At 43.2% G+C, this 16,224-nt stretch overlaps 3 protein-coding genes across 6 annotated transcripts in view; 2 read left to right on the top strand and 1 right to left on the bottom strand.

The window, feature by feature from the left end:
• usp24 (ubiquitin specific peptidase 24) overlaps positions 1-2,898 on the bottom strand; it is a 38,867-nt gene extending 35,969 nt beyond the window's left edge. For 2 of the 4 annotated variants that reach the window (XM_084011072.1, XM_084011073.1), the window contains exon 1: positions 2,510-2,898. In XM_084011072.1, the coding sequence (XP_083867198.1) occupies positions 2,510-2,788 (279 nt within the window). In that variant the 5' untranslated portion in view covers positions 2,789-2,898. The remainder of the gene's footprint in view (positions 1-2,509) is intronic. The other 2 variants (XM_084011074.1, XM_084011075.1) reach the window with 1 other exon arrangement.
• The window catches only part of LOC311014519 (uncharacterized protein), a 75,992-nt gene extending 60,297 nt beyond the window's left edge, over positions 1-15,695 (top strand). Inside the window, exon 3 of the transcript XR_014597274.1 lies at positions 15,679-15,695. The gene's annotated coding sequence lies outside the window, so the exon portion shown is untranslated. The remainder of the gene's footprint in view (positions 1-15,678) is intronic.
• bloc1s2 (biogenesis of lysosomal organelles complex-1, subunit 2) lies at positions 4,337-7,251 on the top strand. The gene is made up of 5 exons (XM_084011490.1): positions 4,337-4,544; positions 4,710-4,826; positions 5,083-5,202; positions 5,312-5,416; positions 5,981-7,251. The coding sequence occupies exons 1-5, from the start codon at positions 4,379-4,381 to the stop codon at positions 6,010-6,012; spliced, it is 540 nt and encodes a 179-aa protein (XP_083867616.1). The 5' UTR covers positions 4,337-4,378; the 3' UTR covers positions 6,013-7,251.
• Positions 15,696-16,224: the final 529 nt, after the last annotated feature.

The raw sequence follows: 16,224 nt of genomic DNA, 5'->3' as shown, positions 1-16,224 counted from the left end.
GAGTCCATGTGGTGAGAGCAGACAAAGGATTATTGAATTATTTACATCATGAAGTTGTTAACATATTCATGAAGTCATCTGAATATTCATGATTAAATATCAGAACTCCCACTTGTGAAATAGTGCTGCTGTCCGGTGGAGCATTTCAGTGGAACACTAAAGCGCGGCATAATTGAAATAAACTGACGATTTATGTTTGCATTTAAGCATAATAATCTACGAGGGCTCTACCTACTTTCACCTGTGTATAATAAGTATGTGAACCGAATCGCTGGGATTCAGCTCTCACTACGTTATAAATGACCAAAACTGTTTCACCTTGTGTGTCCGTTTGGGCGCGCCACAGTGCAAATATTAATACATCAAAGTATAGCTAGGGTCAAGTTTTACCGTTTTGAATGCATCTCCACATAAAAGCATACATAATTGGTCAATGTGTTCAGTGCATGCATGCTGACACGTGATATAAAGTGCTGCATCGAGCATTAAAAGAAGAGGAGAACGAGAGAGGGGGAAGCCACAGAAGCATCGTATTTCATCCATTCCCTTTTTGAGGAAAATTAGAAATGAAGGATAGATGGATGAGAGGGAGGAAAGCGAACGACAGAAACTGATATTAGATAATACTAAGTGAAATTTCACTGCTGGCACAAAATCCAAAATCAGAACTGATTGACAATTCAACAAAAAGTGGTTAATTTAAATAAGAATGAGAGCAAATAATGATAAAAAAAAAAACAGGAGCACAAACATGGATACTAACGTGCAAATAAGCTGCAAAGCCTTTCAAGCACTAAAGGGGAGAAAGGGTTCAGGTCTCAACAGCACAGGACACATGCATGCGGTTGCGCAGGACGATGAGGTAACTCAGTGCCACTCTGTTACTATGCACCCTGCTACCCTCCTGGGACCCCCCTGCAAAAAAACTGCAATGTGTTTGTGTGTGTGTGTTGGGGAGACTGCAGGGCTATATTTAGGAGCATAACATGGGGCCATATGCCTACGACATGCCTCTAAAAGTAAAAATACAGCAAACAGTGGAAGCGCATGTTTCCAAACTTGTCCTGACACGTGGGAGTGAAACTTGGTCATTTCTCCATCTCGCCTCACAAATTCTGTAAATGACGCAATCATAGACACAAGTGTGAAAAGATACTAATGGATAGAACGTTCATTATACGAGCTGGTTTGGATGGAAAGATATTATTGGCATGTGGACATACAGGAAGAGTGATTTTGGCAGAGATTTAATGAACTCAGAGAGTGAGTCACTTTGGGCTCAGTTAGTTTGTAACAACGCCATTACTGGCATATATACAAAAGCTGTAATTGTGTGCTATTTTCTGCATATTGTAAATTCAAACTATTGTTTATGCTTCGCCTTTATCAGCTTAACCTGCATCAAAAGTGTGACAGCGTCAAGAGAACGAAATATGGCCAGAGTAGATTATTGGTGCCGTAATCTGCTGATCCACAATCACAACAGCTTTGAAACAAGTGGTTGGAAAGAGCGAAGCAATAATCTTACAGGTCAAATGACTTGTGACTTTCTAAGAAAGCGTGTTGGCGACTTTAGGTGGAGATCCAAGAGAGCAACAGGCTTGAGGTGAAGTTGCTGAGGCATACATCCTCGAGGTGCCATTCACAGCGATCTGGTCTTGTGTGGATAGGTATTTACGAGCAATGCCTGTTTACTGTTACAACCCCGCATAAAGACAGTGGACTAGGGCGAAATGATGCGACCTGCAGGTAAATCACTGACAGGACCAAAAATGACTGGCCTCAAAGCATCACGGACCCTTTACAAGTAATCACTGGCTGACACACGATAACCTGACCTGAGCGCAGAAGAATTATCAAAATAGCTACGTATGCCCAAAACCCCCCCACAAGAACCAAAAACGTTGCGAGACCGCTTCTGAGTCCGGTTCGAGTGGACTTGGTAGGAGCCGAGCAGAGTTAAACGCTGTCAGCCAGAAGCTAACGTTAGCTAACCCTCCGCAAAGCAACCGCAAAGCAGGCTGTCTAGGTCCAGCAAACTGGCCTGCTGGCTAACTGGTAGGAAGGTAAACCCACTACCAGAGTAGTCCCCTTTGAAATCTGTGATTGAAATCCTCCAGAGTGACGCCTCTGTGCCACTTGACCTGGTCCAGTGAGTGGCGGGTTTAACTCGACTAGCTAGCGAGCTACAAGCTAGCTGGGTTAGCTCGCAAGTTTAGAATAGCGATTTAGGCTAGCGTTAAGTCAATCATTCAAGCAGCTAGGCAGCATGTTAGCAGACAATTCCCCAGTGACTACGAACCAGCTACATGCCCCGGTCCCGCTGGACTGTGGAGTCATTTCACCATCTGCTCTGACAGCTCACGTTGGGTTCTGTGCATGTAGCATCGAGGCTACGTTTAGCTAGTTAAATGGGCGAGCCCACTAGCTTCCCAGCAAGTTGCAATTAGCCGTGTTCTCCTCCCTCGTTCCTTCGGTAGATGCACGGCGAAACGCTGGTTGCCCTTACCTCGCTGTCCACCACGTCGTGGTACGCGGGCGGGGGATCGAACCCTCCCGTCCCGGTCCGCCCGCTGCTTTCCCCGTCTCCGGTCGAGCCCACGCCGGGGGCAGGCCCGCTCTCCATCGGCTCGTATCCATAGCCGAGTCCGGGGCTTTCGTTCGTCAGCAGCGCCACTGCCTCGTTGATGTCGTTCTTTGCCAGCCGAAGCGCTTTCCGGATCACGTCGGGGTCCGGAAAGCCCATGCAGAGGAGCGTCGTTATGTGCTGCTCCTCTTCGGTCTCCATCTTTGTGTTGTCTCCGTCTCACAGACTTAGTAGTAACGGGGAGTCCGGCACAGCCCTGTAGCTGTGCACGCCGCCATGTTTACAGTCCTCTGCCGCTAGCCTGTCACGAATCTGGCTTCCCCCCACAACAGCGCCGACACAGGTGTTATGCCGACTTCTGCATTGCCAAGAACTGCATGCTTCTCGCGGGGGCGCGCATGGCGAAAAGTATAACATGTTACAAGGATTGCTAAGGTGTATTTTTTACTGTCTACGTGTATCAATGATGTGTGGAACCCCACTGTACCCAGGAAATAAAAAAATACAAGTTATCAATAATAAAAAGACTATCTCTAAACTAGAATTTGTATTTACCGTCTCATAATTTATGAATAGGCTACATATTTTTTTTTAAATTGAATTATGTCTAAACATTTAATCTATGTCCTTCTCTAGCAGAAATTGGCTTGATTATATTAATTGTAATGATTATAATAAAATGCATCTGCCCTTTTTACAGCCAAAGTAAGTGTCAATTCAGGCTGTCAAAACTAATTTGCCAAAATGTATGCAGGTAAAACTACTTATGTCATATTAGGTGGTTTGGTGGTTTCGCCAGAATTAGCTAATTATTTTAAATAGGAAGTACAAATATTGCAATTAAATTGGTTATTGGTCTAACTTGAAATTTAAATATACTTACAAAAACAATTATCTTTGGGTTATAGTAAAATATTATGTTATCATAATATTAAATATATTTCACTTATTGCTATGGGTTAAAACAAACATAAGCCTTAGGATGGGTGACCTCTTCAAGCTGGAAAATAATTAGTGTATGTTTTTTCAAAATATTAATAGAATACAATAAAGTCTTTTTGGGGTTCACATCAAAACTGAAGTTATGACATAACAACCTATTTTTTTTGTATGACCAGATATCATCAGACAGACAATAAAGTAGGTGAATACATATGCTTTCACACAGAAACCCATTTTTATTGCGGCTTATTGGACAGAAGCGTATACGGTATAAAAAGTGCCACAAACTAGTGGATTTTCACTAAAAGCAGACCCGCTGTTGAAGATCTCTGGCCTAAATAATAGTAATCGTGAAATGGAAACAGGTCATGTTAAAGTAGAAGATGTAATGGAATAATAAAGTTCATTTTAAAAGTTTATTTTTAATATATGAAAAAAATACAAATCTGTTGAAAGAATTACCAATTTATTAACTTCTGAAATTCAAGTGTCTATTTATGTAATTGTTTTGCAGTTAGACTGAGTGCATACATTAAAAAAAGTCTGTAAATTATCTGGTGACACCCTGCAGCCTCCATACTCTACTATCAGATGAGTAATGCTGAGCCTGTATATTTGCTTTCCTTGTTTTACTGGATAATTAAGTTTAATGGCTGGTTGTACCAGTAACAACATTAATAACAGTAATTTGTAAAAAAAAAAAAAAAAAAAATGACTCCTCACATTCCAACATCAACAGGGCGTGGCAATGCGCGCGAGTCGTGGGGGTAGAGGGGGTTGTTCCTGTGATAGCGGGCGGACGTCACGTGAACAACTCATGTGACGAGGGAAAGTCAAAACAGGAACAAAATGGCTGCAACGGGCGACGACGCCGCAGCAATGGACAGCATCTCCAGGGCCCCGGCGGCCCACTTGGCGGCTCTGAGCGCCGCCGCGAGCTCCAGCGGTCCGGCGGAAGCACCGGAGGAGGCGGCGGAGAGTCCGGCGGTTGCGCCCAAGAAGCCCGGCGCAAACAGTGAGTGATGTTTCCGTGCAGCTTCTGTAGCTTGCTAATGCTAACGTAGCAGCATTCAGTTAATTTCAGACACTCAGCGTTGTTTACTATTGTTTTTCCACTGTGGATATATGTGTCGTTTGAACCGTTGTGTGGTGTGTTTACCAAGCCAACGCCTGTGTCCAGGTGATGGTGGAGTGGAGACGGCAGAGGAGGCTGTGGAGCCCGCAGAGCCCGACATCAACGAGCTGTGCACTGACATGTTTGAAAAGATGGCCATCTTCCTGCAAGGAGAGTTAACAGGTCTTTTTTTCACTTCCACAATTTCTCTTCTTTAACTTGCACACAGGAAGTAACTGTACTCTTACCCAGATCAGTGATTAACTGATGCCATCCTTTTATTATTCTTGCACATTTTATTCTTGTACAGCTACTCTGTGTGCCCTTGATTACCCTCCAGGGACAAATAAAGTAGTTTTTTTTAATTGAATGTTAATTTATCTCCTTCATATTCACCTATTGTCCTCCCTCTGTCGTCCATACATCCTGACCCATTCAGGGACTTGTGAGGACTACCGTCTCCTGGAGAACATGAACAAGCTCACCAGTCTGAAGTACATGGAAATGAAGGACATCAGCATCAACATCAGCCGCAACCTGCAGGATCTCAACAACAAATGTGAGAGATGCTTCATCTGCAAAAACACAGTCCCAGTGTTCCTTGTTCACATAGCCTGTTGTTTCTATAACGCTACAGCAGCTGGTGTGTATGTGTGTCTCTGCTTCAGATGCTAGCTTACAGCCCTACTTGGACCAGATCAATCAGATCGAGGAGCAAGTGTCTTCACTTGAACAGGCTGCTTACAAACTGGACGCGTACTCCAAAAAACTGGGTAAGACTTTCAGTGTGTAGTGCATCTTTGTGTGTGTGGGTGTAATATGTTTGGGACTAATTCTATTAAAATTCATCACTAAATACAAAAAGTAAACACCAGCTTTAAATCAACCTATAGACAGACTTGTGTAACTGGTCAAAAACGTGTTAACAATTGACATCCCTAGTTTGTAGTCGCATGATTTATTCACCTGCCAGTCTGCCACCACCATCTGCTCTGTTCGGCCCGCTGATCTCGCTCTCTCTCACATTTCAGTTAAGACTTTGACGAAGCAAAAACACACCTGTCACTTGGCTTACTCTGTTTGAATGTCTTGTTTTTTTTTTGTTGTAAATGTTGGCCCACTTCATGACAGCAGAAACGCAATAGCTTCTCTCTTTATCTGCTGGCTAACACGACCAATAATCACACAGCCACCTCTACCAGCTCACATGGCAAAGCCTTTAAGTCAGCCAGCAGATGGCGCTGTGACACCACAGACGACTCGTCATCTAAACGTTCCCACATCACAGCTCAAAAAGACAAGAGTGATCACATCCCTGTCTTTTCTCATCTTTACAGAGGCCAGATTCAAAAAGCTGGAGAAGCGATGAGGGGAAAGACGAGGCAGACTTGCGAGTCGCGGCGCCCCCTCACCTTTGTTGACCCCCCCCACCTCGCCGCCTTCTCTCTCTCCCACCCCTCCCTCACCCTGCCAGCGGTGCCAGGAGCTGCGGGGAGGATGTGAACTGAGACTGAAACAACAAACAGTCAGAGCCACTTTGACACCTAGAGAGAGCCGAGGAGGAAGCAGCTGAAGGCACATGAATTCGTGCTGCAGCGCTCTGCTTAGATTTAACTCCAGCATCACCGATTCGGGCAGCGGTCGTGCGGTCGAGAGTGTGCGGCATTTACCCACACATTCTTTTTGCAGATACACTTTGTGTTTACTAGCAAATCTTAACTGAGTGGAGAATATACTAATTTACGAAGAAAAAGTTTTGTCATGTCGATGTACATGATGAAGCATGCTCAAAGATATGTTTTTTTAATGAATCTCCAGCCTTCTTATTCTGATTATTTCAGGCAACTGACCTCTTGATAGATGGATTTCCTCTTTGTAACAGTAACCTGACCTGATTTTTTTGTCTGGGTAGTGCATATACTACAAACAACTGGTGTCCGAAATCACTCACTACTCACTATATAGTGAGTTCTCCAGGTTGTGGTGCTGTCTGAATGTAAAGTAGAAATATTCTACCCTGTATAATTACTCAAAGCATCCCACAACTCATCTTGAAAAGTAGTGTACAACCGATGGTCACCTACTGAGCGTTATGTCCCATCATGCATTGCGCTGAAGGGAAAATGACAGATGGACAGAGTAGTAGAGAGAGCAGAGTGACTGAGACAAATCTATATAAATAACATCAAGTCGAGCATCACAACAGACGGTCACAAAGCACTTTGAATTTATTTGCTACATTTGGGAAAATATACTAACTGCCTCCACATTAACAGCAGCGTATACAGCTCCTTTCGTTAGTACCTTTCACAATAAAAGCCCCGGACATATCTGCTGTTCATCTGGCATGTTTTAATTGTGCAATAACAGTGACCTAATTAACGGCGCAGAGAAAATGGCACAAGTAGTGTCCCAAAGTGGGATTTGTTTCATATCTTACAGATGAGCTCACTGTATCATCCTCTACATAGAACTCCCTGGATGTGGAGTAAATCACTGAGTGATTCCGGACACAACCTGAACTTTGACTATAATAATATGTATAGAGCAGCTGGAAGTCGCACTGTATTGTTTGATGTTAAAAACGAAAGATATTTGATTTTTTTTTTTAATTAATAAAATTAAAAAAGAACATTGATGTGCAATGTGCATTTATCATTGCATGACGGCTTCCTTAAAATGGACCCAATACTGGCAGCAGGTGGCAGACCTGCACCATGATGGGGATAGAGAACCAACTATTTATTTTGTAGCTCTGTAAAAACAGCTGAAGGAGATTTACGTTTCTCTCAGAGGAACAAAAACTGGGAACAGTGAGACCAGCGGAGGGGGAACGGGTGACCTGGACCTGACATTTCCAACGACCGGGTGACTAAAGATGTGTGCAGTGCCCTCTGCCTCCTTTGTTTCCCCTTTTTGTATTATCTGTCCCACAGCAGAACCCAGAGTCTCTTTCCTTCGCGCCACAGGCAACAGATGATCTAAACTGACAGGACCTCTCTCCTAACAGTGTGTTGGGTCGTGCACACACAGATGTGTGTGCGTGTATGTTTGTGCAAAAGCTAATCTAAAACAGGTCTCTGTCATTAGTCCAGTCGAGGCCCCCCGGCACAGAGGGAGCTCATTATTCTTACTGTAACATTATTTACTGTTGCACTGTGATCCTTCCATCTTTCCCCGTTTGGGCCCTTGGGCATAAATTCAGCCCCCCTCCCAAAGGCTCTCAAATCAGGTCTATTAAATTATTTTTGCGGTTGTTTTCTGGAAGCTGAATGTTTCGTGCCAGGAGGCAGTCAAGCGTGGAAGGTGACATTGTAATCATAGGTAAAAAAAATGTTTATACATATATATTTGGGAATATATTTGATCAATTTGGGAAATACAGTCAAATTAGATGAATTACTAGAGTTTGGGTGTGGAAACTTATATTCTGTACAAAGTGGTTTTCAGACCGTGTGGGTGTAAAGTACAGTAAGGGTTCAAAGGGGACGTATGAACAAAACTCACTTTTTCAGCGCTTGTGCACAAATGGGTATTTGGGCATGATTTTCACATCACAATTATCAAAATATTATGCCGATAATCATCAATGTGCTTAAAAACACTAAACATACTGGAATCACTTGACCTTTAGTTAGTAAACATGTTTTAATTGTGTCACAAATAAGACGACCTTTGTGAGTGAAAATCAATTGCTAAAATATTGGCGGGGACAATTCTCTCCCCAAAATATTGTTGGACATGTCCCTTCCATCCATATGCAAACATATACCGTTGAGACTCAATATATCGCCACTCCCAGCTTGAGAACTACCTTTACAAATGAACTACCTTTACAAAGCCAATCAGAGCAGACTGGGCTTTTTCAGGAGGGGGGGGGCCTTAAAGAGACAGACGCTTAAACGAAGCGTTTCAGACGGAAGGTGAATACAGGTATATTCAGACGGACGTTATGAGAAAAATAATGTGTTTTTTGAAGGTTGAAGCATGTAAAAATGTTCTAGTAGAAACCCAAAACACAAAGTATGAGTCTGAAAATTAGTGTGATATGTCCCCTTTAATGTCAGGCCTGTGTCAGGTCTGGGTGTAACTCAACTGATGACTCAAACTTCGATGCCAAGAAGAAAATATCCTTATGTCGTCATTGCGGTTTTTTTACATCCCACCGCCGACTCTCCGTCTTAAAGAATTAATATTTTTCTATGTGCTGTTATTCTAGGGCGTAGCCTCGTCAGGAAAGGAAGCGGAGAAACAAAAGAAATATACGTCAAAAACGACAAGGTTGCCTGGGTTGAGTGATAATCCATAGTGTTTCTTTTCCGAATATTTCTAGTTATGGTCTCAAAATGCCACCATGTACATGTGTGGAGACTAAACGCAGAAGCATCATCCAACAAGCGAGTGAGCAAATGTATAATGATCTAATTTATATCTATAATTTATGTCATTATAATTCAAAATGAAAAATGACGGACAATAGACGAGCACTGAGACCGAGAAAAGTCTAACACAACTCACTGATCGCAATGAACGTGGCTGTCTTTTTATCTGCTTATTTGTTTATTTTTTTTTACATTGTTTTATCTGTGTTTATTTGATTTAAGTCAAGTCTACTCATGTCCCTGTGTTACCAGCTGTTAATGTTGAGTATTCATCAGGTGCCACCTGGTTTATCATGGAGTTATTATGGAACACGATCGCCATGTTTTACCGTTTATAACCTCAGAATGAGGGTCTTTCTGCTGCACTCAGTGACAAACATGACATTCCTCTCAGCCGATTACTGTCATAAGAAGAAATCATAATGCTTTCCTTCTGTTCCTCAGAAAAAATGTCTCTCTTTCTTTCTTTTTTTTGCATTTCTGATCCCTATCCACAATGTAAATGCTGATTCCCAGCGTTGAAATACACCACAAACAGCAGGGGACTTTGTGCAAACAATGACTCCCCTGCAAATATGTGCAACAACAAAAACGATACAAAAGATGATCCACTTCCCAGCATCTCACACACACACACACACACACACACACACACACACACACACACACACACACACACACACACACACACACACACACACACACACACACACACACACAGGGAGATGCATATATATATCTTAACAGATGTCACATACAAACGCCAGGTTATATCAGTAACATGGGAATCATTCTGATTGAATTACACCCGCTGTGGCTACAGTTTATAGATGTAATCAACCTGAAATGCAGATTACGCAAAATGGACCAAATAGGCCTAACTCCGCAAAGAAATTATTCCAATTCAGATCTCTTGAAACTATACGGCGTCGACGTGATTCGGCCCGACAGACCTCGGGGACGATTCCAAGAAATCTGACTGGGAAAGTATCGAACACATGTCGGCCATCAGCTTCAGCGGAGGAGCCGCTTTCTCCATGAGTAAAAGTGGAGGCCGGTTAACAATAACAGGGCAGCGTGCCACACCGCAGCGTTGTGTAACTGACAAGCAAGCATGAAGTTCAGGGGGGGAAATATCTGTGAATGATGATTGTTTCATGAATGAGAGCGGACATCAACACTCAGAAAAGTCAATTTATGACCACATTTGTTCAGCGTTTTCCCCCCAAAGTTAGCATTTCACTTACATGGGCAATGTCAACAAATGAGTGTTATTGTGAAATCTCTTCATCCTTTAGTCTTTCACTCACTTTCTCACACATACACACACACGGACCGTGATCCACAGCCCTCCGTAGCTGCAGGTTTTTTTTTTAATACCCTCCCATGTGCCTGTAAAGCGGTGATCTTATAAAAGCGTCCAAATGGCCTCAGATGAATGGCAAAGAGCTTCATGTTTACATCCATTTTCAAAGCGGCCAATAGCTCTGGGAGGTATTTCTGTGCAAATATAAGCCACATGTGAGATCTGAGGCACAGAGTCAAAACTTCAAATACCTTCTACGAGAAGGGCACGAAAAAGCCACATGAGGTCAGCGTTAGGCACGACGATAATTCACCTCACGCCGCTGCGCTCGCACCTTCGTCGTGATGCCGCGCAACACATGTGAGGACGCGGGAGCACAAAAGAAAACCTACATGCCACATCTGACCCTCTTTGAAACTCGAACCCCCCCCAAAAAGCCAACGGCTGTCAGGTATGTAGTCCTTGGAACGCTTTGTGCGACGCTAGATGAACGCAATCCGTTTTGATCACACCAAAAACCTCCACGCCATCACTCTAAAATGAGACCAGATGGGAATGCAGCACAAAAAAACTTAGGTGCGGGCGCTATTTTGGATGCGAGACGGAGCCCAGCCGTTCTCAGCAGGTAGCAGAGTCGGGGTGTCGAGGCTCCGGCTCCAGCTTTCACATCCAGCTCTGGTTCTGGGGTTGAGAAGTGGACCGCGGATGGTTTCTCTGCAGGAAGGCGTAACCAGCAACACCTGACAACTGTCCTGTGTAATCCTTGTTAGACGGGGTATTGGTTTAGTCCTGGTGTGTCTCCCTGTGTGCTGCTGTTTGTTTGTGTTTCTGTGACGAGTCTTGCTTTCATGTGTCCTGCGCCATGTCTAAATGGACTCGGCGTCTCTTGGACCCCCCATTAGGACCGCACTCAGACTGTTTGGCACCAGAGCCATCAGTTATGTCTGTCCCTGCATAGTAGACACAGTAACAGAGGCAACGCCGTAGGTTTGCATCAAAGACATAAGAAGTGGATGTACTCACCCGTTGGTTTTGCAACCAGTGAAGAAAGTGACCATATTTGGACTGCAGAGGAGCGACGGATGGATATGATAAAGACAAGTGGCACGTTGTTAGCTTCATAATTCAAGGTCAACTTTACACCCAAGTGTTAAAGTCATCTTAGTAGCTAACTGCATTGATAGTGACCTGTCAGTCACAGGTCCTAAAGCATCCCCTGCTTCATGGTCTATTTGACTCTAAATGGACTATAATGTACTAAATGAACACCATGCTGTATCGAAGAAGACTTGAAACTAGAGATTGAAACTCATGTTTACAATATTTACAGAAATTATAAATAAAGTAGGCTCATTTTCTCAATGACTTCCATGCAAACGGACTATTGAAGACTGCAGGTCACTTTTGCTGCTGGATACATGAATGTTTCAACCAAACTCTTCTTCCCTCCCCTGGAGACAACAAGCAATCAGCCACACCACCGGTTGTTTTGATTAAGAAAACTGAGTCCACCATGTTTGAGTAATAAAGGGGACATCTGGAGGGGACGGTCGTCACATCCTGTTGATGCCATTAGTTCACAGATAGCTTGCAAATTGGAATCTTCTCCAAAAAGGGCTTTTTGTTAGATGTGTGCCGTGTGTGTGCTTGTGTTTTCCTTTCAGCATGTGTGCATTAGCTCATCCAAATGAGTAATAAGTTTGCGGAAGCCGTAAAAAAGGACAGCGTTGACTCATCTTGGTATGAAGGCCCCCGAGGCCGTCCCAAAAATTAAAGAAGCCTTCACAACCAGAAAATTGCTCAAATAAAGCCATTTCAGCTTGGTTCTCAGCATCGACACGCTAAAGGCGTTTCTTTCTGTCCAACACGAACACACAATCACTTCTTTCTTTAAGTTTGAGCAAGATTTGCTGATTCGGCAAATGCCATATAACCGTTTTTTTTTTTTTGTCTGTTCCAGTTCCACGGCTCTACTTCTCCGTGGATAACAAATGGCATACGTACTGCAGTTTGAAGGGATGGATCCTGGCTGCGGGAAGGCCAAAGCCTCACTGGCAGGAAAGTAAAGCTGTACAGGGATGTTTCTGACTGAGCTGCTGCCTGTAATGACCACAGAGCAAAAGACACACGAGCTGCTTATTCCTTTGAACTGATCGCTAATTTAGAAGACATTTAGAAGTTCTTGACAGACTACCTTTTCTTCCCGTTCCCATTCTGTCAAATAATTTCAATTTATTTATTTATTTAACCTTTATTTAACTGGGATGGGATTATCCTGAGATGAGGTTGCGATAGCAACGTTAACGTTTAAAGACGATGGTGCTTTTGCCGTTGTTGCTCATGTTAAAACAGACTTGCTTAGAATAATTCTCCACTCATGATGCTATACTTTCCGGTTGGTATGTTTTTTCTATTTTCTCTCATTTCTTATATGTCCTGTGTAAACCACTATGTAACCTCTCTATATGCAGAACATAATGATCAATTATTTCATTGGAAAGCTATCAGTCCAAAACCGCTGGCTTTGTTTTGCCGTAGAGTGCTCGAAACGGACCATCATTTACTAAATGAACATCATGCTGGATTGAAGAAGACTTGAAACTAGAAAAGACCACGTGTTAAAAGAATTTGTCCGTAAACAAATAAATTCACCCAAGGAGGAGATCGGAGACATAAGTAAAGTCGACATCTGACTTTAATCTTGTACAAGAGGAGCAGTTACAATGCAACAACGTGTGAGGATGCTACAGAGAAAGTGCTTAAATCACTGTTGTGACTTGAGTCTTTTAAAGGCACAGGAGATGACGCGTCACTGACAGTTAACCTTCATGCAGAACAAGACATCATGACTACCAGGCCTCTGATAACATTTAGGTCAGCAATGGGGATACTAAAGTAATAAACAGTTCAACACATAAAGCTGTAACCTGAACAAAGAGAACTTAAAGACATGAGGTTATACAAAATTCTTATAACACCATGAACTCATGTTTACTGAGATAATAAATCAAAAGAGAAGTAGGTTCATTTTCTCATAGACTTCCATGCAATCAGACTTTTGCAAGCAGAGGAGTCGCCCCCCGATGGCCAGCAGAGAGAATACACGTTTAAGACACATAAGGCATTGGCTTCACTTTGTGGATGCAGAGGTTAGACAGGCTTTTATATCTGTTTGCTTATGGACAAAGTGAGCAGTAATGGTGGGACAACATGAGACCTGAGGAGAGGCTTTTAAAATGTGTATAACAGATTGAATTATTGAATCAAATGAGCTGGACCATCTGGACCCGCTGTGATCTCTCTCTCTCTCTCTCTCTCTCTCTCTCTCTCTCTCTCTCTCTCTCTCGCTAGGTTCAACTCTGTGTGAATGAGCTTTGGCCAGTTGTCCAAGCTAAGCACACCAGCAGAGCCAGAGTTGAGGGCAGCAGGCTGCAATAATATTTGCCATAATTACCCAGATAACATAAACATAACTGCACCTGCCTCAGCTGGGCTACCTGGTCTGTCCTGCTGTGTGTGTGGGTCTGTAGTCTTAAGCTGGAGGTTGTACAGTAAACCTGAGCTTGGGTTGTGATAGGGTCACGCTCAGTCTGCCAACAACATCAGGTGGGGCTTTTGTCTCTTTTTGGGCTCCAACACCAACTTTCTCAATGTGTTTTTAATGATTTGGAAACTTCTTTCGTACTGAACAGTCAATGTCATGTAGCGGTGGGTGCCGTGGGAGAACATGACCAGAACAAACAAGAACAGTCTTTCTGTATGTGAGTCACTGTCATTACAATGTTCCCAGGAAACTTGCAGTGTGCGCTTGTTGCTTACGACAGATATTCAAGTATGAATATGATTTAATATCACTATTCAATTATAAATTTAACATTGTGTTTTTGTTTAGATTTTGAAATGTTCTCTCTTGAACCGAAAGATTGAAAAAGTTGCAAAATCTCATGAACCCACCTAGAACGATGGGTTCATCCTCCCCCCTACAGGTTTTAGCCTCCCTTTCATCCAGAGCAGGTTCTCCACAATGTACGTACATTGTACATTTTTACTTCCGCAGATATTCCGTGTGACAAATAGTATCAAAGTATCAAAGTAGAGTATCTAATGTTGAATATACATATAATACATACATATATATACATATAATCCATATTAAATGGAGATACATGACAGCGGCTGAAATAGCCAAGCAGTTTGCTGACCTCTGTTTTATTTATTTTTTTGCTCGGGGTGTCAGAATGAGGTCAGAGAACCTGGCCGCAGAGAGCAACACCGTGTCCTAACATCAAGCGTAAACACACAAAACGTGCTCCACTGAGTGTAATTAACCTGGCTAACCGGGCTAAACTACCTAGCATTCTACAGCTGCCAACAACCGCCGCAATGCTAAAAAACATCACACTTGACAGGATGTGGCAAACTTGACCTGTACAGGACATTTCTGGTACAAATACAGACATTACTAAGCAACCAATCGAATGTGATCGATGCTTTGAATCTTATTCCCACAGAAGAGTGATCACACGTGTGGATCCTCACTTTTATTCTCCCTGCCTAGTGTAGCTGTTTATTACATTTCACACCCTCCCTCCCTCCCGGTCTCCAAACCCTCATTATCCAATCAGAGCGGAGTCTTCCGTTACATAGAGGAACTGTCTACATATTGAATTAGGACACGTATGGCCTTACATCGGGATCAATGAGAAAAAGCTGTGCACCACTCAAACGCATGAATGTTTGTGTGTGAGATGCAGCAGTTACACATTTTCCCCCAGAAGCTGTTATATTGCCCTTTGCAAATCATATGTAACCGAATCCCCTTATTTTACCCTCCAGACTAGAGTTCACCTCAAGCTACCCTGACGATGACAGTCACTGTGATGTAGAGTTTTGTGTACTACTAAACAGCATGCGTCTCCCCTTTGTTCGTTTTATTTTGAGTTGTAACAGGAAAAGGGCTTCGGCTTTACCTTTACCGTTACAGTAAATACAAATAATATGTTTCCCCTCATAGCCTCGGGCATTGTGAGAAGACAAAGAGAGAGGGAGAAAAAAGCGAGAGGGGGAATGCATGATTGATGGCTCTACCCCCTCTGGTTTTGAGATTCATACACTCTGTAACAGATCTAACGTCCACCAGATGTGAGAGGTGAGTATGTGGGTTTTTATGTGTGTGCACGCATGACAGAAAGAAACAGGCCTCGTTTCCAGATCGAGCATCACTCTCTCAAGAATTAAAATATAATCAACGTGGATATTTATCAATGCTATATGCTGTAATTTCCTCCTGAACTAGTATGTGTGTGTGTTTGTGTGTGTGTGGCTAGAGGTCACTAACACTCTTAAGGCGAGTCCACACAGGAAGAACTGCCCGACTCGCGTCGGTAAATGAAGTCGGGCTACTTAATATGGCCGACTCGAACAACGACATGGGCGGTTCACACCTACGGAATTACAGCCGACGCCATACGTTCCGCGCTTGCGCGAGATGTAATGTCTCCAAAACAACAGGCGGCGTTAATCTGTATTGTGGGCCAAAACACACGAAAACCGTAAGTAGCCGAGAGAGTGTGTCGACACCTTCTTTGATTCCACTGTTTATCTGGTATGTTTACCATCGTCACTTCCGGGCTTCACTGATTCGCTAGTCAAGCTGCTAGACTCCACCAATCAGAATGGTAAAAGAATGACCGACTCGAATGGCGGATTATACATTTGAGTCGGCTGAAATGAACGCCGACGTGGGCCGATTCGATCGACCACACCAAGTAGACTCATGTCACGGACGCCGACTCTCTCAAAGACGCCGATTTTCGGTCCGGTGTGGACTCGCCTTTAGAAATAAGGGTTCTTTCTGAAGGCCTGAGGTTCATCCCAGACCCTTTTGCTCCTG

Source organism: Eutrigla gurnardus (genome assembly GCF_963514095.1).
Source record: "Eutrigla gurnardus genome assembly, chromosome: 6".
Lineage (NCBI taxonomy): Eukaryota > Metazoa > Chordata > Actinopteri > Perciformes > Triglidae > Eutrigla > Eutrigla gurnardus.
The sequence above is the reverse complement of the archived record's forward strand: the minus strand, read 5'-3'. Positions and strand labels throughout refer to the sequence as shown.